General features: G+C 42.1%; 1 protein-coding gene across 1 annotated transcript in view; it reads right to left on the bottom strand.

Annotated features, from left to right (window-relative positions):
- Positions 1 to 23,081, bottom strand: part of kalrna (kalirin RhoGEF kinase a) — a 1,007,899-nt gene that overhangs the window by 263,449 nt on the left and 721,369 nt on the right. The window contains exon 34 of the mRNA XM_041200492.1: positions 18,109 to 18,355. Coding sequence (XP_041056426.1) covers positions 18,109 to 18,355 — 247 coding nt within the window. The remainder of the gene's footprint in view (positions 1 to 18,108; positions 18,356 to 23,081) is intronic.

Raw genomic sequence — 23,081 nt, 5'->3', positions numbered from 1 at the left:
TGAACCATGGGGGAGGCTGGTTCAAACTTGGATGATGACATTGCATGGGGTTGTGAGTGCCACCACCAGTGACTGCTCCCAGCCAGCTTTAGCAAGGAGATTGTACAATGTGCCCAGTCACCCAACTATTCTGCAGTCCAATAAAACGCTCATTAGTTTGCAGTCTGAGCCCGAGTGGTGAAACGCTCTAGAGCACTAGGTGGCACTTTCATGCCTCTGCGTTGCTCAAGTGGGCAGATAAGCTTGACTCCACTCATGTAAATGTGGTTACGTCTGAACTGTTTCTGCTGTGTAGAATTGGTCACTTTATATAAGGTTTCCCTAATGCATCGCTGCTTCGCTCTCCCCCGCCCCGCAAGTGCTTGTGCACTACCTTCAACTGCAGGGCAGCCCTTGCACCCCCACCCCCCCAACATGCCTCAACTGCAGGGCAGCTCTTGACCTCCAACATGCCTCAACCGCAGGGTAGCCCTTGCCACCCCCCACCCCCCCAATCAATGCGCATCAACTGGAGGGCAGCCCTGACCTCCCACCTCCAATGTGCCCCAACATTGAAGCCTAACAGGCAACCCCTGTGACCACTGCACAACGTTATTGTGCACCCACCTCTGTTTTCCATTCAAACTGCAGCCCGCCAAGTGCACAACTTATATATGCTGTTGTGAAATATATTGGTGTGATTGAGGGCAGATGATCCAGCCAGGGCGGGGAGTGGAATTGCAGATGATTTCAGCCAGCTGGCCTTATAATGATATGTTGATGTATTACAGTGAGGTTCCTGATGTCTGATGGCACGAAACATGGCCCGCCATTGATGTGCTGAGCAGACAATCGCAAACTGGTTTCGTGATGTTGTAAAACCAATTTCAAGCCTTCTCACCATATTGTCCATTCACACCACTGAGCACGTCTGATGCCAGCAGGCATGGAAAATTCCCCCCATATCTTTTTTTAAATAAGGAGACCAAACTGTAAAACATAGTCCAAGTGTGATCTCACCAAGGTCCTGCATAGCTGCAGTAAAACTTCCCTACTTTTATATTCCATTTTCCTTGCAATAAATACCAACATTCCACTTGCCTCCCTAATTACCTGCTGCACACTAACTTTTTTGTGATTCATGAACCAGGAACCCAGATTACTCTGTAACACCGAGTTCCACAATTTCTCTCCTTTTAAATCGTATACTGCTTTTCTATTTTTCCTGCCAAAGTAGACAAGTTCATATTTTCCCATATTAGACTCCATATGCCAAATTTTTGCTCATTCACTTAACCTATCTATATTCCTTTGCAGACTCCTTATGTCCTCTTCACAACTTACTTTCCTACCTATCTTGGTGTCATCAATAAATTTAGCTGCCATACATTCGGTCCCTTCATCCAAGTTATTGATATAGATTGTAAATAGTTGAGGCCCCAGCACTGATCTCTGTAGCACTCCCCTAGTTACAGCTTGCCAACCTGTAAATGACCCATTTATCCCTACTCTCTGCTTCCTGTTAGCTAACTATCATGGTTCCTTCACTGTTGCTGGGTCAAAATCCTGGAACTCCCTTCCTAACAGCACTGCGGGTGTACCTCCACCACATGGACTGCAGCGGTTCAAGAAGGCAGCTCGCCACCAGTTTCTCAAGGGCAACTAGGGATGGGCAATAAATGCTGGCCCAGCCAGCGAAGTCCACATCCTATGAATGAATTAAAAAAACCTAATTCTTTATCCATGCTAATATGTTACCCCCACGCCATGAGCTCTCATCTTGCGGCACCTTATCAAATGCCTTTTGGAAATCCAAGTATACTACATTTACAAGCTCCCCTTTATCCACCTTGCTTGTTACTTCTTTAAAAAAACTCTAATAAATTTGTTAAACATGATTTCCCTTTCACAAAATCAAGTACACTGCCTGATCCCATTATGATTTTCTAAGTATCCTGCTATATCCTCCTTAATAATGGATGCTAGCAATTTCCCTGTGAGAGATATGAGGCTAACTGGCCTCTAGTTTCCTGCTTTCTGTCTCCCTCCTTTCTTGAATAAAGGTGGTAGCATTTGCTATTTTCCAATTCACTGGGACCCATCCAGAATCTAAGGAATTTTGTAAGATTATAACCAATGCCTCAACTGTCTCTGCAGCCACTTTATGTAACATCCTAGGATGCAGGCCATCTGGTCCTGGGGACTTGACAGCTTTTGGGTCTAATAGTTTTCCTAGCACCATTTCCCTGGTGATGGTGATTGGTAAAGTTCCTCCTTCCCTCCCACCTCTTCATTTTCAAGTATCTTTGGGAAGTTTTCTAAATTTTCTGCAGTGAAGACAGACACAAAATAACCATTCAATGCCTCTGCCTTTGCCTTGTTTAGTCTTTGCAATTCTCTACCCCAGAGGATTGTGGATGCTCCACTGTTGAATATTTTAAGGCTGAGATAAACAGAATTTTTGGTCTCTCAGGGAATCAGGGATATGGGGAACGCGTGGAAAAGTGAGTTGAAGTCGAAGGTCAATCATGATTATAGTGAATGGCAGAGCAGACTCAATGGACCATATGGTCTACTCCTGCTTCTATTTCTTTTGTTCTTGTAGGATTTTATAAACACTATTGCTTATTTGTCATTTTATACTGAATTAGAAAGAGCTGTTCATGCAGTTCACAGAGTATGAATAAATCAGTGAAAACAATAATCAATTAGGCCCATCTCTTTACTCAGAAAACATTAATGCTCAATACTGAAGCCCTCTTCTCTCTCACATCTTGCACCCACTCCCCTACCCCTGGCTTCCCGACTGCCTGCCCCTGCTGATCCCGCCCAACGAGGGAAAAATCCTCCTCATGGAATTTTAAGTGCAAATTATGTTCAGTGCAACTCAAGTTCTGGGATCTTTACATTAGTTTAAAAAATATTATACTGAAAATAGACCCTACTCACAAAACTGGCCATGACCCCCAGGAAGAATGGATCACCATTAAAAGCTTCCACTAATTGCACTGGCAATTTGAGGATCTCCAAAATTAAGCTGGTTCTTTTGGATGTAAGGACACAAATAGGAACATTTTAAAACCTTTTTAATGTAATTTTCTTTTAATTAAGAAACAAATTACTGTTTTCCAAATATAACTAAGAAATGTTTCTGTATAATTTTTAGTCATTTAAAATTAGGTTACTAACCGATGGTGATAGACACCACAATTAAAAATATTTAATTAATAAAATTACACCTAGTTAACACTTTCAAATATATCAAGCAACATTTTTTTAAAAAGTAATTTTGAAATTATGTTTTAAAACTCTACCGATTGTGCTGGTTTATGGCAGATTTTACGTTTGTTTTGAAAATTAGTTTGAGCAGAAACGCGAGAAGAAAAAACTCTTCCCAAAGCAGGTGCATTTTAGGCGCAATTTCACCAACTGCACCCAAAGCAAAAACTCTGTCCCAACATGTTTCGTTAGATGGGGATGCGGACAACATTGGCAAGACCAAACTCATTTTGTAATACAAGTCGCACTGAGAGCATTAAGAGCCAGTTATGTAGTGCAAAACTGGAATCACATTTAGGCCAGGCCAGGTAGGGGTGGCAATTCCTTTGCCTGGTGGGCATTCGTGAACCGGTCATTTTTTTTAAAGAAAACAACAATCCAGTAACTTTCATAGTCATTTATTCTGGCACTAGATGATGGATTACCAGATTTATTGAATTTAACTTCATAGCTTGCATTGTAGGAATTGAACACATGGGCCTAGAAATTCAATTGTGCCAAAAACAGGGTCATAAGGCACAAGCACTACAGCAGGTAGCAGGGACCAAGTGAAATTGGTATTGACAGCTATTTATCATGGCTCAGGCTTGCAACAAGCAATATTCATTGGCTGCTTGCATGTTTGGGAAAGGGTAGGGAAATAGTTTGACATGCCACTTAAAAGTCAGTCTGCACCTCTTAAAGGGGAGGTGCACCCTAGCTGCAGACAGCAGGGAATCTTTGCAAGTTGGAAAATGGCTGCAACATATCCAGAGAAGGAACTCAGGTTCTCTAATGCAGATGCCTTGGTCCAGGCAGTAGACAGAAGGGAGGACTTAATCCTGCAACTTAGTCTTTGTGGAGCAGGGACAAAGGTGGGAAAGCGAGCAGTGCCTTAATTACATTACCACTACTTTTTACACAAATTTCTAAATAAAAAAAACCTAGCTATTATGTAAAACTAGAAAATAAGGTTCTGGGGCAGAATTTCCCAGTTGGCGTGCAGAGGTGGGGCCTGCAAGCTGACACGTAAAATGACACAGAGTGACGTCGGGCGTGTGTCCCAATGTCACCCCGCATCATTTAGATTTTCAGTTCGGCGGCCGAACTGTCAAAGGCCTGTTAAGGCCTGTTAATTACCTAATTGAAGTCATTGTCAAGGCTGCCCATCCAACCTTACGGTTGGCAGCCAGGCCAGGAGCCCAGGCAGGCTTCTGAAAAAACATGAAACTTCATCCATGAGCGAGAGGAGGTTTCATGAGGGTTTTAAGAATATTTATTAGGTTTTAACATTTAAGTAATTGACATGTCCCAGCTCATATGACAGTGTCACATGAGGGGACATGTCAATAATTTTTTTTTTCTCTGTTGAGTACAGTTTTTAAAGCTGAAGCGATCTCCCTGATGCAGCACTTTGCCTCAGTGAGATCTGTGGGCTCTTTCGCGCATGCGAAAGAGCACGCAGACCTGCTCAGGGAAATCCCCTCCCGCCCGCACAGGGAGCGCACAGCGCTTCAGGGTGGACATCACACTGGGCGGGCCTTAACTGGCCCGCCCATGTAAAATGGTGGCTGCCCGTCCACAAACACGACTGCACAACCCCCTGACAGGCAGAAAATTCTTCCCCTGGATCTCCCTCCCCAAACAATGCAGAACTTCTGCTGCAGCATCAGGAGAGAGGAGGTCATTTAAAGGGAGCAGAATCCCAAAGATCAGGAGATTCAGTTGAAGCTTAAAATAGGTATAGTTTTGGGCTCAAGTAGAGGGAGACATGCCCATTATTGTGCCTTCTCCTTCCAAAAAGGGGCACTAGTGAGTTTTCAGCTACTACCCCAGTCACCCTTCTCCTCGAAGATCTTGGAGTCAGCAGGACCATTGGGAGAAGGCAGGAAAATCAGGCAAGTGGCAGGATCCGTTCTCCCTGTTCGCCAATTGTATGAGGTGGCCGGCAGCCTTTCTGTCTGGGGTGAGAATCTAATTCAGGATGAGAAAGTGCCATACAGCCTCACCTTCCAACTTTCTTGTTATACTGCTCTTCCTCAAAGGAAAATGGCGTTTAGGATTTTTGAAACCAATGTTAATTTACTTCAGACAAAAAAACATGTCCACTCCAAATACGTTGTGCAGCAAGTTATAGGTTTTCTCAAGTGCAGTCCTAAAACACTTCAAACAATAACACACTGCAAATAACTACTTTTCATTTGGGGAAGGGTGGGGCAGGGAGGAGAGGTTAAAAGAGCAGGTCCACAATCACACTACCATTACGTTTTACACAAATTTCTAACATAAAATGATGAGGTAACTGAGAGGTTTGATGAGTGTAATAGTGTTGATGTGGTGTATGTGGACTTGCAGAAGGCACTTGATAAAGTACTGCACAACAGACTTGTGAGCAAAGTTAGAGTTCATGAAATAAAAGGGACAGTAGCAATATGAAAGCAAATTTGGCTGAGTGACAGGAAACAGGGCAGGAGTGGTTAATGGATGTTTTTTGGACTGGGGGAAGGTTTATAGTGGGGTCCCAGTGGTCAATATTGGGAATCCTGCTCTTCCTGAAGTTTATTAATGACCTAGGCCCTGGTATACAGGGCACAACTTCAAAATTTGCAGATGTTACAAAACTTGGAAGCATTGTAAACTGTGAGGAGGATAGTGTAGAACTTCAAGGGGACATAAACAGTTTGGTGGAATGGTCGGACAAGTGGCAGATGAAATGTAATACAGAAAAGTGTGAAGTGATTCATTTTGGTAGGAAGAACACGGAGAGACAATGTAAAATAAAGGGTACAGCTCTAAAAGGGGTACAGGTGCAGAGTAACCTGGGTGTACATGTGCATATGTCATTGATGGTGGCAGGATACGTTGTGCGAGCAGTTAATAAAGCTTACAGCAGACAGGCTCTATTAATAGAATACAAAGGCAAGGAAGTTATGTTAAACTTGTATAGAACACCGGTTTGGCCTCAACTGGAATATTGCATCCAGTTCTGGGCACCACACTTCAGGAAGAATGTGAAGGCATTAGAGGGAATGCAGAAAGAAAATCACAAGAATGGTTCCAGGGATGAGGAAGTCCAATTACATAGATTGGAGAAGTTGGGACTGTTTTTTTTGGAGAAGAGTAGGTTGAGAGGAGATTTGATAGACGTATTCAAAATTATTAGGGGTCTGGACAGAGTAAGTAAGGAAAAACTGTTCCTATTGGTAGAAGGATTGAGAAACAGAAAGCACAGATTTAAGGTAATTGGCAAAAGAATCAATGGTGACATGAGGAAAAACTTTTTCATGCAGTGAGTAGTTAGGATCTGGAATGCACTGCCTGAGAGTGTGGTGGAGGCAGGTTCAATCAAGACATTCAAGAGGGTATTGGATTATTACCTGAAAAGGAAGAATATGCAGGGCTTGGGGAGGCGGGGGAGTAGCACTAGGTGAATTACTAGGAGAGCCAGCACAGAAATGATGAGCTGAATGGCCTTCTGTGTTGTAGCCATTCTATAATTACATAGAAATAGTATAGTGCAATAAAAACATCTGAACTGGAACTCATATCTCAATTGTAAGAATAGATTAACTGGTAAAAACATATTTCTAGCACTTACAATTATGCACTGGAGTGCTCAGTCACAGGGACAGTGGAAAAGTCAGAAGGTTCCTTCCTGACCCACAGAAATATTCCAGAGTCATAGGGAAGAATTTTCCCCTCGCTGTGGGGGAAGTTCAGGAGCAGGCACGCCTCTGATCAGCATCCCCAATTGGGGGCAAGCCATTTTCCTTGGGCAGGCCAATTAAGGTCTGCCCAGTGTGATGTCCGCCAGGAAGTGCTATGCGCTCCCTGTGCAGGTGGGGGATTCCCTACGACCGAAGTGTGTTCTTTCGTGCATGCGCGCAAAAGAGTGCACTCATCTCCCTGAGGCTAAGTGCTGCCTCAGGGAGATCGGCACCAAATTTAAAAATGGTACATGTAGAGAAATGAAATTTCCCTGACATGTCCCCTCATGTGACATTGTCACATGAGTTGGGACATGTCCATCACTTTTAAGTAAACTTTTATTAAATTTTTAAAAACCTACATGAAACCTCATCCCGCCCGTGGATGAGGTTTCATGCTTTTTCTGAAGCCCGCCAGGTCTCCCAGCCTGCCCGCCAACATTAAGGTTGCACAGGCAGGTCCATTAACTAGCCTAATTACTTTGTAAATGGCCTCAATTGGCCGTTGACAGGCCAACAGGCGCACAGGTGATTTGGCTCAGCCCCGCCGACCTGAAAATTGAAATAACGTTGGGATTTCCGTCTGACGTCACCCCATGTTATTTTACGCGTCGGTGAGTGGGCCCCACCCCACGTCCTAAATATCCTACCCATAGGTACCCAGCCTATTGCATCTGTCTATCACTCACTTTGAAGGTCTACCTTCTGTTGTAAACAACAAACTGGTACTCAGTGGCTGCAGAACTCTGTGGAGCAGATCACCCCACTGCCTCTGTTAGAAAGTAATTATGACAATCAGAGATAGTGACAATTCTCAAAACACATTTTATCTTGTTACATTCTAGGGCAGGTTTCACTTTTCAAGCGGTATTTAATGATTCTAGTCCTAAAGGATTTGTCATAATTTAGTACCTAAGGCCACATGAGCTGTAACCAGCAGAATTTGTTTGATTCTTACTTCTGACTTTTCATCTGTCCCTGCCAATTTAACAAATTATAGTCATTTTGAGGCTATCTAAAAAAGACATGTAAATCGCTCAGATGAATACAGATGTATACCCAATGCAAAACAAAAACAAAAACAGAATTACCTGGAAAAACTCAGCAGGTCTGGCAGCATCGGCGGAGAAGAAAAGAGTTGACGTTTCGAGTCCTCATGACCCTTCGACAGAACTTGAGTTCGAGTCCAAGAAAGAGTTGAAATATAAGCTGGTTTAAGGTGTGTGTGTGGGGGGCGGAGAGAGAGAGAGAGAGAGAGAGGTGGAGTGGGGGTGTGGTTGTAGGGACAAACAAGCAGTGATAGAAGCAGATCATCAAAAGATGTCAACAACAATAGTACAAAAGAACACATAGGTGTTAAAGTTAAAGTTGGTGATATTATCTAAACGAATGTGCTAATTAAGAATGGATGGTAGGGCACTCAAGGTATAGCTCTAGTGGGGGTGGGGAGAGCATAAAAGAGGTAAAAAAAAATTTATTTTTGCTCTCCCCACCCCCACTAGAGCTATACCTTGAGTGCCCTACCATCCATTCTTAATTAGCACATTCGTTTAGATAATATCACCAACTTTAACTTTAACACCTATGTGTTCTTTTGTACTATTGTTGTTGACATCTTTTGATGATCTGCTTCTATCACTGCTTGTTTGTCCCTACAACCACACCCCCACTCCACCTCTCTCTCTCTCTCTCTCTCTCCGCCCCCCACACACACACCTTAAACCAGCTTATATTTCAACTCTTTCTTGGACTCGAACTCAAGTTCTGTCGAAGGGTCATGAGGACTCGAAACGTCAACTCTTTTCTTCTCCGCCGATGCTGCCAGACCTGCTGAGTTTTTCCAGGTAATTCTGTTTTTGTTTTTGTTTTGGATTTCCAGCATCCGCAGTTTTTTTGTTTTTATATATGTATACCCAATGCATGCCCTTAAGTGAGGCAAACTAGAATTGGTTCTTAGGAACATAAGATATTGGAGCTGAAAAAAGCCATAAGACCTTTTGAGCCTGTTCCTCCATTTAATACGATCATGATTGCTCCTCAATCTAAAGTCCACTTTCCTACCCAATCCCCGTATCTCTTGATTTCTTTACAATCCAAAATTATATCAATCTCAGCCTTGAACATACTTAACAACAAGCATCCACAGCTCTCTAGGATCGCGAATTCACAAAAAATTTGCAATCCTCCCAGTTTCCCTTAGTCTCAGGATAAGGAGCTGGTAAATTGGACGGATTTTTTTCTCCTAGTTTTAGACTCTCCGGCCAAGGGAAACAGCCTCTCAGCACCTACCCTGTCAAGCCCTCAGAATTTTATACATTTCAATGAGATCTCATCTAATTCTTCTAAACTCCAGGTGTGCATATTCCAAGAATCAATTTAGTAAAGCTTCATTGCACTCTCTTTAATCCCCTTGAATAAAAGCTAACATAACATTTGGCTTCCTAATAGCCTGATGTACCTCCATGTTAATTTTCTGTTTTCTTGTTCAAGGAGACCCAAATTCCATGATGCACCAACATTTAATAGTTTTTCATCACTTAAAAACTATTCTACATTTCGATTTTTAAAATTCATTCATGGGATGTGGGCTTCGCCGGCAAGGCCAGCATTTATTGCCCATTCCTAATTGCCCTCGAGAAGGTGGTGGTGAGCTGCCTTCTTCAACCACTGCAGTGAACCCACAATGCTGTTAGGGAGGGAGTTCCAGGATTTTGACCCAGCGACAATGAAGGAACGGCAATATATTTTCAAGTCAGGGTGTTAAGTGGCTTGAAGGGGAACTTCCAGGTGGTGCTGTTCTCATGTATTTGCTGCCCTTGCTCATCTAGATGGTAGCAGTTCTGGATTTGGAAAGTGCTGCCTAAGGAGCCTTGATGAGTTTCTGCAATGCATCTTGTAGATGGTACACACTGCTGCCACTGTGCCTTGGCGGTGGAGGGAGTGAAAGTTTGTGGATGGGGTGCCAATCAAGCGGGCTGCTTTGTCCTGGATGGTGTCAAGCTTCTTGTGTGTTGTTGGAGTGGCACTCATCCAGACAAGTGCAGCATATTCCATTACACTCCTGACTTGAGCCTTGTAGATGGTGGACAGCCTTTGGGAAGTCAGGAGGTGAGTTACTCGCCGCAGGATTCCTAGCCTCTGGCCTGCTCTTGTAGCCACAGTATTTATATGGCTAGTCCAGTTCAGTTTCTGGTCAATGGTAGCCCCCAGGATGTTGATAGTTGGGGATTCAGTGATGGTAATGCAAATGAATGTCAAGGGGCGATGATTAGGTTCTCTCTTATTGGAGATGGTCATAACCTGGCATTTGTGTGGCACGAATGTTACTTGCCACTTGTCAGCCCAAGCCTGGATATTGTCCAGGTCTTGCTGCATTTGGAGATAGACTGCCTCAGTCTCTGAGGAGTCACAAATGGTGCTGAATATCGTGCAATCATCTGCGAACATCCCCATTTCTGAAGGAAGGGCATTGATGAAGCAGCTGATGGTTGAGCCTAGGACACTACACTAAAGAACTCCTGCAATGATGCCCTGGGACTGAGATGACTGACCTCCAACAACCACAACCATCCTCCTTTGTGCTAGGTATGGCTCCAACCAGCAGAGAGCGCCCCCCCCCCAACCCCACGCCCCCCTCCCTGATTCCCACTGACTCCAGTTTTGCTCGGGCTCCTTGATACCACACTCTGTCAAATGCTGCCTTGATGTCAAGGGCAGTCACTCTCACCTCACCTCTGAAGTTCAGCTCTTTTATCCATGTTTGAACCAAGGCTGTAATGAGGTCAGGAGCTGAGTGACCATGGTGGAACCCAAACTGAGTGTCTGTGAGCAGCTTATTGCTAAGCAAGTGCCGATTGATAGCATTGTTGATGACCCCTTCCATCACCTTACTGATAATCAAGAGTAGACTGATGGGTGGTAATTGGCCGGGTTGGATTTCTCCTGCATTTTCTGTACAGGACATACCTAGGGCAATTTTCCACATTGCCAAGTAGATGCCAGTGTTGTAGGTACTGGAACAGCTTGGCTAGGGGTGCGGCAAGTTCTACAGCACAAGTCTTCATTTGTATTACTGGAATATTGTCAGGGCCCATAGCCTTTTCTGTATCCAGTGCCTTCAGCTGTTTCTTGATATTATGTGGAGTGAATGGAGTTGGCCGAAGACTGGCATCTGTGATGCTAGGGACCTCCAGAGGATGCCAAGATGGATCATCTACTTGGCACTTCTGGCTAAAGATCATAGCAAATGCCTTAACTTTTTGGAGCCTTCTTCTTCAGTGAGTTGTTTAACTCTCCAGCACCATTCGCAACCGGATGTGACAGGACTGCAGAGCTTAGATCTGATCTATTGGTTGTGAAATCGCTTAGCTCTCTCTATCATTATGCTGTTTGGCATGCAAGTAGTCATGTGTTGTAGCTTCTCCAGGTTGACACCTCATTTTTAGCTATGCCTGGTGCTGCTCCTGGCATGTCCTCCTGCACTCTTCATTGAACCAGGGTTGATCCTGGAGTGGAGGATATACCAGGCCATGAGGTTACAGATTGTAGTTGAGTACAATTCTGCTGCTGCTGATGGCCCACAGTGCCTCATGGATGCCCAGTCTTGAATTGCTAGATCTATTTAGAATGGTGGCAGTACCACACATGATGGAGGGTATCCTCAAAGTGGACTGTGCATCTATTAGTTCTCTCACCACCTGCAGTTGTGTCTTTCTTGGCGAACATTGAAGTCCCCACCCAGATTACATTCTGCTGGGTTTGTCGGTGTCATTTCTGAAGGCTTAGGTTTAAGTCAGGTGGTCCTTTATTAACTTTTTAAGCTGTTGTTTGAAACAACTGTGTAGGCCATTTCAGAGGGCATTTAAGAGTCAACCATTCTGCAGATATAGAGTCACATGTAGGCTAGACCAGGCCAGCAGGTTTCATGGTCTTTTAATTCCAGGTTTTTATTCCATCTGCCATGGTGGGATTTGAACCCAGGTTCCCAGAGCATTACCCTGGATCTCTGGATTATCCATCCGGTGACAATACCACTATGCCACCATCTCCCCCTATACGCCCCTAACTACCAACCAAAGTCAATAACCTCTAACTTTTCCATCTAGCTTTGTAATTTGTAATATTTGTAATACTTTGCACTCAGCTCAAATTGAGAACATTTCAAGCAAGAATGTAAAGTATTTGAAAACCTGGAGAGCATGAATTGAGGTAGAACCAGTTATCTTCTCATACATAAACACATACTAGGAATACTTATTGTTCACCCATGTCTGTCAATGAACCAAAAGACCTTATCTCATCATTTCTCTAATCAAAGCTGTATATATCAGAGAACCATTATGTTGAGTGTGATGGGAGGAAGTTACTTTTACCTATATTAATTTTACAAACCATTTCCATTTCCTCATCAAAAGCATTGGAATACTGAGAACTGTTGAAAGAATAGTGTCATTTGTAAGCACATAATTACTAATCTGTGTTTTCCTCCAACCTTGAGAGGCATTGGCTGGATTTATGTTTCCATCTATGTCGGAACAGGGGCGGGTGAGCTTTAAAAATGGTGCGCAGGACCCGAATCTGGGATTCCTGCCCTCATTCCCATCACTGGCTACTTTAAACACTATGGGATAAGGGCATATGTAGCAAACCCGCATGCAGCACTCCAACATTGCCAGCTCCATTGCAGGAGTTGGCATTTCAGGCCCCCCACTATTTACGAGGTTGGGTTGGGTCTGTTTTGGTAGTTGAAGTTGTTCACAACATCTCATTGGAGTTGCGAACCGGTGGGAACTCTAGGCTGGAGTTGGGAACCTTTTAACAGGTAAGTTCAAAAGGTGTTGCCTACTTCATGTAATAATGTAATGTTGCATGGTAAGTTAAATATGTTCTTAATACAGTGAGTTTTGATAGGTCTTTGTTTAAAAAATATAAATGATCATTAAATTGTATGTGAAACTGGATAAATTAGAGTACATTATTGACTAAATAAAGTGCTCTTCTGCATTTAACAATGTTGAGATTCAGATGTTACTGTGTCAATTGCTGTAATTTGATCTTTTCATTGATTCACAGGTCAGCCATCCATTCAGCCTTTGAAGCAGTGCAACAGATGACCATGTGTTCCACCAATGCATAGGCTTTAATGTCTTGTTCTGTGGTGTATTGTTGGCATAGCTGTGCAATAGAATCTCATTATGAATGCTTGGATGAGCTCCAAACCCCACTAATGGTTTCAGCTCAGCAAGGGCTGTTGATATAGATATTAAGGAGATTTAGAGATTTGTTTTGATTGGCAGTTTTATGAGCTCCCAAGAGGATTATTTTTAGAGTAGTCTTTGAATTTGTGTTTGTTAATTTTGGCAATTAAATGAGCATCTCAAGACCTCCCAATGTTATTATCGGGCTCATGATTTTTGTCCATAGTGGATACTGGGTGAGTGGACATGGGGATATATGGGGGTATAGAAGAAGTATGGGTGGCAATAGGAGTATGGAGGGGGCTGGTTGGGGGATGAAGAGGTGAGGGGTGATGGCTGGGGTGCCCAACACTACAGAACTGGGCTGATGTCCCAGGGAACCGTGGCAGGCCGTCTAACGTGCTCGCCTTGGCATTTGCCTGCCTCTGTCCTGTTCTGGGAACCGGCAGCCACAACTCCAGCCTGCCCCGCCACTCCACAGTGAAAATAGTGCAGGCGGACACTGCCAGGCAGGATCGTGACATCAGGAAATAGCCCAACTTGCGATTCCCACTTCGAAGATGAAAATCTGGCCATTAATTCTCTCACCTCTGCAGAGTTTTAGTTAATGCTATTCTATTAGTGACACATCAGAAATAAATAATATATTGTGGTAGAGATTTGAAATGTTCAGCTCTTTTTTCGCAATGTACTCTGTAATTACAGATGTCACATTAAAGCACGGAATAGGTTAAAATAGTTGATCAAACTCTACTTGGTAAACCTGCTTTAGTTTTGAGAAAGATCAGGATGTCATTCACAAGTTTCATAAAAGGGATGATTTTCGTCTGTCTACTGTCCAATTTTGCAGAAAATCAAGTTGGTAGGCAAACTCAGCTTTTGACTATGCTTCAAAATGGTAACCCAGCAGTCCAGCCTGAAACAGCCTTCTTTCAGTATTTAAAATCAGGTTTCATACTGGTTTTAGGAACCTAATGCCATTTTTGTGGAACTTTTAAGAGATCACTGAAGGTTGTTATAAAACATGCAAATCTGTCTTTTTTTAAAAATGGAAGAATATGAATAATCCTGCCTCATAAAAATCATCTGCATGCTGCTGTACTCACCCTGCTACCCCACTAATTGCTTTAAACTTGACCTCCTGGCTTGGATCCACAAAGTATATTTCCCAGTCCTTCCAAATGATGAGCTGCCTGTGAGCGCAACTTGCTGTCATTATATAGATGAGGTCCTGCTATGAAAATGGCTCAGGCCTCCCAGTACTGTGATAATGCACACATGTCCATTCTGTGATCAACATATAAATAAGTCCAATGTATTTCAGCATGTTGCAATACAGCAAAACAAACATTTTTCATACAAAGATGGTGTCCCTTGAAAGTCAACAATGTCCTCCAATGGATGACTAAAAAAGTGGAGCACAACCCCAAAAAATCAAATGCAATTTTATTCACCAGCTTACATTTCCATTTAACAGATGCTACTATAGAAGCTGTTCGATTTATAACCTTCTTCTCCAACACCCCTTCTTAATGCTTATAGGATTTTCTTCAGGGAGGAGGGAAAGAGAGGAAAGAGAAAGGGATCAGGCCTATTCTAATTCAAAATATTCACTTGAAAATCCTGACTCTATCATATCTGTGCAAAGTCAGCTTCTATGAAATGCTGTCAGACATTCAGTCAGAAGCTACTGAAAAGAACCACAAGAATTTCAGATGCTTTCTTACTTTGTAAGAGTTTGTATGTGTTTTAAGATTATACCGTCAGTATCTTCATGTATCTTTCTGCCTTTATGTATTATCTTATGAGAATACAAATCTTACTATTAAGTTTAGACACTTCAGATAACCTTTGTACCAACATAGCAGAAGTGGAAAATAGAAGGGAATTCTGTTCTGCCAGCCAGCCACCCATTTGAGCACCCTAATTTCTGCTTTTATTCTGTTGGAAACAGTATCCATTTTTGAATGGGTGCTTGCAAATCAGGCACTAATTATATGATGACATTAAGCATCAACTTCCTGTTTAAATCCTTCTAGTCCAGTTTCTACTATTCCCACAGACACAAATTATTTAAATCTAAGTCATGAACAATACCTGTGGTTCTCTATCTGCAGCATTGAACATGGCTGACCAGCCTATCCTCCTCTAGGACTATCCTTGCATGTGATTCCCCATTCAAATGTATCCGGAAATAATTAAGAAATATCTCCTTATCCCATCTCTTGGCCCTCAGTGACCTACACAGACTCCACCCCACCTTCCCCAAAATTTCAACTTTAAAATCCTTAATTTTTACATTTCTGCATGGCTTGCCAACACACAACCCCACCCTCTCTCTATTTCTGCAGTGTCCTCCAGCAACATATTATCTCCAAATCTCGGTTACTTTGACTCTAGCCTCATGTCCAGCCCATTTGCTTTCACCCCAGCATTGGTATTTGCGCATTCAGCCATTTGGGTGTTACTTTCTGGGATTTCCTCCAGTTAATCATCTCTTTGGCCAAGCTGTGAATCTTGCTGAAAAGAAGAGATATGCTGTCAAAGCTTTTCATCTGGCATTCATCAGGAAAGTTCACAAGAATACCAATAGTAAAAGGAACAACAATTTATACTGCATGAGAAAAGAGTGCTGATTGGTTGGCAAGTGAATTCTGATAGGTAGAGGTGTTGCCATGGAGAATGCACCAGGGAACAGACAACTATAGGCCGACTCTGATTGGTCAAGGCATTGCCATGGGGAATGAATCAGGGAATGGCTGACCCCCCAAGATTTAGTTTAGTTGAAAAAGTCACAATATATTTCCGTCTGTAAAGGACAAGGCCCTGTGTGTGACTATATGTAGGTTCTAGCTTGTGTAACTGAGCCATACTGCAAACAAGATGAAAAATTTTAACAGCATGTCTCTTTTTTCAGCAATACTCAAGTTCAGTACTACTAAATGATTATAAGCTGTGCATCATTCCTCATAATCTCTTTTTCCTCTGATGGTCAGCAAGAGTGAAAATAGCAGTGCAGTATTTACTGCTGCTACTTTGACTCATGTTAAGATAAAGTGGCCCAGGCACTGGCCTGTATCCAACACTGGCATTAAGCAATTAAGTAGGTGTATCATCATGTGGGTAGGACCCCATTGCAATTTTCAAGCAAATCAGAGGTCTACTGCTAAAGACAAGACCCACACATGAATGTTGGCATTGCAGTAAGTCACAGCTATGTCTGCAGCACTATTGAAAGAGCACTTGCAGGTAAGTGGTTGGATCATTGGATCTGTTGTGATATACATTATTAGGTTCTCCAGAGTGCTGTATTTTTGTAGGAGAAGTTGTTGAAGACTTTTTCTGGACTTGGGGAGCCTCTTAGAAGGTCTGATTAAAATAGGAACAATTATGGTACCCTTACATAGTGGTAGAGAAAGAAGATAAGCAGCAACAGTATTAACAACTTTGGGAATTGTAACTGCTGAGAGGTCAGCAGGAATTTTGTAAGAGAGCAAGAACATGACCGTATCCAGTTCAGGCGGTATACTTAGGGTTATATACCGCAACTTCTCTCAGGAGCAGTTAGTGCAAAGGCTGCATTTCAGCATGAGACTGCAATTGCAGTGTATCACCTGCTTCAGTCAGACCTGGTCCAACATATAAGGAGGATCATGCCTTGCCAGTGGTTGTCAAAATGATGATGACCCCAAAGTTCTTTGCCTCTGGGTCCTTCCTGGCTGCAATTGATGACTTGGTGCCTAGTAGCAAAGCTGTTGTCCATTCCTGTGGTTGGCAGGTGAAAAATGTCTTATTTCAGGAGCCAGCAAGTAGATTGTTTGCTTCTCTGGAATCATTGTTTTCCACAAAGTACAAAAGGCAATTGATTTTATGCAGATACTGATGTCTTCACAATTAGTGTAACAAGCAGTGCACAGGAGGGTCAGATGTCATAGAGCAGTAAAGTGTCACCACAGTGACATTTTCTGGGAATAAAAGAGCAGTGCAAAGATTTCCTTGTGCAGCCAGGAGATGACAATTTGCAGCTGATGCCTCCTATGATGACAGAAATAACTGCTAATAGCACAGCTGAAACTGGAGGCGGGTTGCTTAGTGCCCATTGCTAATTAGAAAAGCAGCTGGAGAAGGTGTGGGAGTTTCTTGCGTTGTATGGTAATGGAGAAAAGAAGGACCATAACAAGGTATGATGTAGAGGAGGAGATGTGTTAAGAATTAAATCCGAGCCTGCCAGGTCAATAAATTATATTCTGTGATGTGCTCGTGTCCTGTGCTGAGGTTGCCTGTGTTAACGTACTCATTTACCTCCCTTGAGGCCTGCTGCAGTTTTCCTCAGTACTCTCATCATTTGGAGGAAAGAGGATGTTCCTGCATGCCCTCAATTGTTCAACCACAATCTCCAGGATGCAAGTTCTATATATGCTGCAGCCGCTTGAAATTTCATCCCCCCATCCCATTCACAATGAGGTGCTTCATTATGCCTACAAACACTTGGGCAAAACACCTGTTACACCATAATGAGGCCCATACACAACCATTTGGGCATCTCTCAGTTTTCATCAAGTGGCTGATCCAGTTGTCCCACATATCGGCATCAAGCATATACATATGTTTTACATTATAATAGTTGCCATACTGTATCTAAAACTATTTGAAATTGATGCATGCTGCCATCAGTACCAAAGAAGTCTTCAGTTAATTGCATCAAGCCAAAATGCCAGTATTTCTCCAACTGCAATAGTTAAAGCTCTCACAAGAACAGGTTAATTTCAGGCTGATTCTACAGTAATATGATCATTTAGGGTAGTAAAATAGAAAAGATCTTCCTTGAACCTTTAACTATTATTTTAAAGAAGGAGGATGGCTTTATTGTAGTGCTATAAAACAAAATCCTTCATGTGATCTCAAACTGGATGATTGTTACAGTTCAAACCTGACATTACCAAAAGCATCTAAAACGCTGCATTTACCTTTTCCAGGCGGAAAGAAACATTCCATCTCCACACTGCTGCGGGAGTGAGAAATGCAGAGTGTACTGCTGGGAACCAAACCTTCCAATGGAGGACTTCTATCTGTTGTACGTACTAAGCACCAGCCAGGCCTTTCACTGGGTCTCTCCAATAGCTCAACAGTCTGTCCTATTTGGATGCTGAGCTCACTGTTGTTGCTTGCTAAGAAGTCTTGTAGCACCACTGTCAATTCACAACCTCCAGAAAGCTGTTGGGGGAAAAAATAAAAATGTTTTGAGGTATTATAAGCATTTGTATTAGAATAACATAGTTCACTGATAAAAGTTTGGCAAAAATCTTTGAAGATTGTAGGATTTCCATTACATCTACTTGGTTCTTTTTCAGAACCTTTCTGATGAAATTAAATCATGTTTCCCTTTGTGTGAACCAATGCTCACAAGCCTGAAATATTAACTCTGTTTTTCTCCCCCTAGATGCGGCCAGACATGCCAAGCTTTTCCAGCATTTTCTGCTTTATTTCAATGCTAGAACAACATGTTTTGAAGATACAAGAACCTCTCTCTTACACAGTTGACCAAGCAAAACTGACAAGGTAAATGGAAAGCATAAGTTTTAATAGCTGTATGGACTAAATTGTTCTATCCCTGAAATTAGACTGTTGAAATTCCCCATTGATCAGCCATTTCCCACTCGAAATATCTTAATCCTGCAAGTCACATATTTTGCAGGATTTACTGTATCTAAAATTATTTGAGGTTGTATGCTGGCACCAGCACCCAAGGTGTTTGCAATCAATTGCATCAGGCCCAACTGTTAGCATTTCTTCAGGAGAGGAAGTTTAGGTTGTCACAAGGACAGGTCAATTTCAAGCTGCTTCTTAAATAGCATGAACCTTTAGGGTAGTGTCTTTATTAAAAGAATGTTGTTGATCAGATAAAAGATTCTCCCACTGTTGATGACATTCACAGCCATTTAAAGCTGGCAACCTCCAAAAGTCCAGATTTGGGATCCATATATGGTCCGATGAGCTGCATTGATCTGATAAAGTTTATTTTAAGAACGACATCAAGGGAGGTTGCAAGTTTCTGTTCAAGTACTGCTGCCGAGTCTATATGCTTACTATGAAAATCCTACTTAGATTTTCAGGATTACAATTCAGAGGCCCTTTTCAAAAACCCATATAAAATGAAGCATACTTAACGGATATCTGTGAAATCCACGGTTTATCTTGTCAGACAAACTAAACAAAAGTATCAGTCTCTGAAAATCCACAGCAATTACGATGGATCCCTGCTGTAAACTTGGCAACAACTCACCAGTTGGGAGATGGACCATGTTCCGGACTTAAAACCACAATTTCTAAGATGGCCTTTTGAGGGGGTGAATGCTCACCTACTTCTACAAGACCATTGACATAAAGGAGGGTTAGACCTTCCTATAGTTGAGTGTTTCCATTCCTCAACCCTTAGTTGGAATCTGGCATTATCATGACACTAGTATGCTTGTGTTCACCAGGCATATTTCATCAGAAAGGAAAGAATTGGGGTTCACCAGTAGGTCCAAGTAAGGGAAGGGAGCAAGAGGCTTGTGGGATAAAGGATTTTTAGAGCAGTCCCTCCACAGAGATGCACTAGGACATCAATCACAACTTTCTGGAGGAGTGTGAAACACAGCAAATCTTCTATGCAAGGCTAAACAACCATGTCTTAACTAACCCTGTGAACTTTAGCAAGGTAGGTAGTAGAACCCAGAGGAAGACATCTTTCCAGCTTCATTGTCAGGCTTATGCCCTGGAAACATCCTGTGCTTTATAGACTCTAATAATGTGGGGAGACAGTGACACACTGCTAAGGTCAGTGGGCTAGTAATCCAAAGGCCCTAGTACTCTGGGGGAAAATGGGTTCAAATCCCACCACAGCGGCTGGTGGAGTTTAAATTCAATTAATAAGTCTGGAATATAAAATTAGTCTTAGTAATGGTGACCAAGACAACTATCATCAATTGTTGTAAAATGCCCCTTAGAGAAGGAAATCTACCATCCTTGCTTGGTCTGGCCTAAATGTGACTCCAGACCCACAGTAATGTGGTTGACTCTGAAATAACCTAGCAAGCCACTCAATTCAAGGGTATTTGGGGATGGGCAACAAATGCTGGCCCTGCCAGTGAAGCCCACATCCCATAAAACAATAAGGGAAAAAAATTGCAGGTCCATTCTATTCATACCACACAATCATTTGATTACTCTTCAATGTATCACACCAAGTCCCAGTCTCCCATCACCTTGGTCCCTTGATTCATGGTCCAGCAATGCCTCAAATTTTAAATTCTTACTCTTATGTTCAATCCATCTATGACCTAGCCTCTCCTATCTCTGTAACCTCCCCTAGCCATACAATGCCCCACACCCGCTTGTTCCTCCAATTCTGGAATTGTGCGCATCCCTAATTCCCTTCATCCCACTGTTGGTAATTATCCTTCACCTTTCTAGGCCATAAGCACTCTAATTCCCTAACTAAACCTCTCTTCCTTTAAAACCTCTCTCTGTGGCCACTTTTTCAGTCACCTGTCCTAATATCCCTTTACAGGGCTCAATGTCAAATTTTGTCTGATAATGCTCCTGTGGATGATAAAGACATTGTATAAAATCAAGTTCTTGTCTATTACCGTAAATAGCATTGATGGTTAGATCCTAAATATAATTTTGATTCTCCAATTCCAGACATAAAGCACTGGAAGATGAAAAGGAATGATTGAATCCATCTTGCAGATCGATTTCCAGGAACTCCAGGTGTATTATATTTTTGGAATGAGGGGCAGGAGGATCAAGAAAAGAATGAATATTTTAGGAAAAATCAGGAGAGTTGCAGCAGCTTTCAGTTTTAATCAGGGTTAATTAAACAGCTTTCACAAATAAATTAAAAACAGATTTTTGGGAAAATGTATTTAGCCAGTGCTTGTCATGTTATCCTGTCAGCATCACTGGATGTGGAAGCAGGGCATAAACCTATGCTTTCTACACAAGAGAGATGAAAGAAGGGGAAAAATCCAAATGTTCAGCATGGACAAAATCTAAACAAGCTGAATGAAAACAAGGAGAAAATCAAAAACAAGATTATGCAGCTATTCAATGTGAATAATAAGTAAGAAAGCAGAATATATCCTTCTAAAATTTAGAAAAAGTGATACACTTACTACAAGAGGAAACTTTGTGACCAAGTAATGCACTGTTGCACATTTTTCATATACAAACAGTGGCCTGTTTGGAGACAGTGTGGCTGACAGTGAAGTGAGGATGTAAATACCCTGTCATTATGTTAATCACCAGCTATGGACAGTTTATTTTTAATTCTTTCAAGGATATGGGCATTACTGGCTAGGCCAGCATTTATTATCCATTCCTAATGGCCCTTGAGAAGGTGGTGGTGAGCCACCTTCTTGAACTGCTGCAGTCCATGTGGTGTAGGTCATTCACAGTGCTGTGAGGAAGGGACTTCCAGGATTTTGACCCAGTAATAGAGAAGGAATGGCAATATAGTTCCAAATTAGGATAGTGTATAGCTTGGAGTAGAGTTCCCATGCATCTGCCGTCTTTGTCCTTCTCAGTGGTTGAGGACGTGGGTTTGGAAGGTGCTGTCGAAGGAGCTTTGGCGAGCTGCTGCAGTGCATCTTGTAGATGGTACACACTGCTGGCCACAGTGTATTGGGGGTGGAGGGAGTGAATGTTGAAGGTGGTGGATGGGGTGCCAATCAAGCAGACTGCTTTGTCCTGGATGATGTCAAACATCTTGAGTGTTGTTAGAGCTGCACTCATCTAGGCTAGTGGAAAATATTCCATCACACTCCTGACTTATGCCTCTATATTGCAGGTTTTAATACATAATAAACACTCATGTAAAGGTGTATTGAGTTTGGGTGATGAGAACCAGCTTCCTGCGTTTACACTGCTACAACTGTTTCCTATGTCACAACAACAGAATTATAGAACCACTTCTCAATGCAATACAGAAGTCCTGTTGTTTTGTAACTTTCTCTGTGTCTTTCTCTTCCTCTCTTTGATGAGAGAAAAATTGAAAAAACACAAAAGTATTTGTCTCTTATCACCATTATGTCTAATTGTTTGCGGCAAAATTCTGGCACAATATAGTGGACATTGTGGAAAATGGATCCAACATATTAGCCATGCCCTCTCCTCGACACCATTTAATTGGAAATAAATCCTGGCCTTAACCACTAAATAAATTTAAATAAAGCAGATCTAGTGGGATTTAGAAGGAGATGGGCAGTTTTTTGGCTGGGGGAGAAATTTTGGTGCAGACGTTTTGCAGTAAATTTGAAGTGGTAACCTTAATTATCTACCTTTATTCTATTTACTGCACTAAATACACCCTAAAGTGGCTGGTATATGGAGTGAAATCTGAGTTGTAGTTTCACATCTTCCAGATGCACGCCAGTACAGGATCTAGAACATTATTAAATGTCTCATACTGATCATATTCTGAAAGGATCTTGTTAATGATCACTTCCAAAGCCTTTTCCTGTTTAGCCTCCATCAATGAAGATCCTATCACATTCCGATTACCTATACCACTGTGCCTTTTCCACATTAAAATTCATCTGTCTCAAGAGTCCTTTCTACTCATTATCTTGTCATGAAAATAATATCATTTTCATAATATTATTGAGATTTATTGTAAAGATAGGTTAATAGTGGGGTTTGGATTAGTTTCTCTGTGTGGATATGTGTGTGGTGGATTTAATTGAATTAGTGACAGCTAGTCTGGAGCTTTTGAGTGATCAAAAGGGGAGCTAGGTTTGAAATGGTAAGAAGGTAAACATGGCTGAAGTTTTAGGTTGTGAGAAATATTTGCATTTTTAGATAAACCAGACTAGTTTGTATTTCAAAGAGATGATGAGATATTACACCTAGCCATATGAAGCTAAGTCAAACAGTGTGTTTATTCTTCCCGGAGATT

This window comes from Carcharodon carcharias, chromosome 12 (assembly GCF_017639515.1).
Source record: "Carcharodon carcharias isolate sCarCar2 chromosome 12, sCarCar2.pri, whole genome shotgun sequence".
Taxonomy (NCBI): domain Eukaryota; kingdom Metazoa; phylum Chordata; class Chondrichthyes; order Lamniformes; family Lamnidae; genus Carcharodon; species Carcharodon carcharias.
This window is presented reverse-complemented; position numbering and strand designations above follow the sequence as displayed.